This window comes from Halyomorpha halys, unplaced genomic scaffold (assembly GCF_000696795.3).
Source record: "Halyomorpha halys isolate HHAL.00 unplaced genomic scaffold, Hhal_1.1 Scaffold505.1, whole genome shotgun sequence".
Lineage (NCBI taxonomy): Eukaryota > Metazoa > Arthropoda > Insecta > Hemiptera > Pentatomidae > Halyomorpha > Halyomorpha halys.
Window position 1 is genome coordinate 227,661 of NW_027114634.1, and position 483 is coordinate 228,143.

Below are 483 nucleotides of genomic sequence, written 5' to 3' on the forward strand. Positions count from 1 at the left end.
CATATTTTATTTATATTCATTACTAAATCAAGTTCATATTTTATTTATATTCATTACTAAATCAAGTTCATATTTTATTTATATTCATTACTAAAAAATGAAAAAGTCTTTATAGACTTTCATTATTGTTAATGAAAATTGTTGAAAAGTAAAATTTCTAAATCTGGGATCAAAGTAGAATTCCTTTACACAATTAGGACACTGAATAGAGTAGAAAAATTCACTAAAATTCAAAGTACACGAGAAATGAAATTTGATAATGGGCCTATAGTTAATGTCAACCTTTCAAAATATTTTTTACTTGATAATAGTTGGAAATAATTCCTGTTCTGTACCAAGTTTATCTTTACAGGATATTTGGCAGTACAAGATCCAATGGAAGTTGTTGCCAGAAAAACTCTGCCTATTTTGGTACTATAACTCACCTTCCAACACAGTATACCAGGTATGATTTACTTAATTTTTTCTTTATTATTTCTTATA

At 25.5% G+C, this 483-nt stretch overlaps 1 protein-coding gene and 1 long non-coding RNA gene across 2 annotated transcripts in view; one reads left to right on the forward strand and one right to left on the reverse strand.

Annotated features, from left to right (window-relative positions):
- Phlpp (PH domain leucine-rich repeat protein phosphatase) overlaps positions 1 to 483 on the forward strand; it is a 131,286-nt gene that overhangs the window by 130,286 nt on the left and 517 nt on the right. The window contains exon 23 of the mRNA XM_014425309.3: positions 353 to 445. Coding sequence (XP_014280795.1) covers positions 353 to 445 — 93 coding nt within the window. The remainder of the gene's footprint in view (positions 1 to 352; positions 446 to 483) is intronic.
- LOC106683685 (uncharacterized) overlaps positions 1 to 483 on the reverse strand; it is a 10,682-nt gene that overhangs the window by 2,942 nt on the left and 7,257 nt on the right. The gene's annotated exons all lie outside the window — the stretch shown is intronic.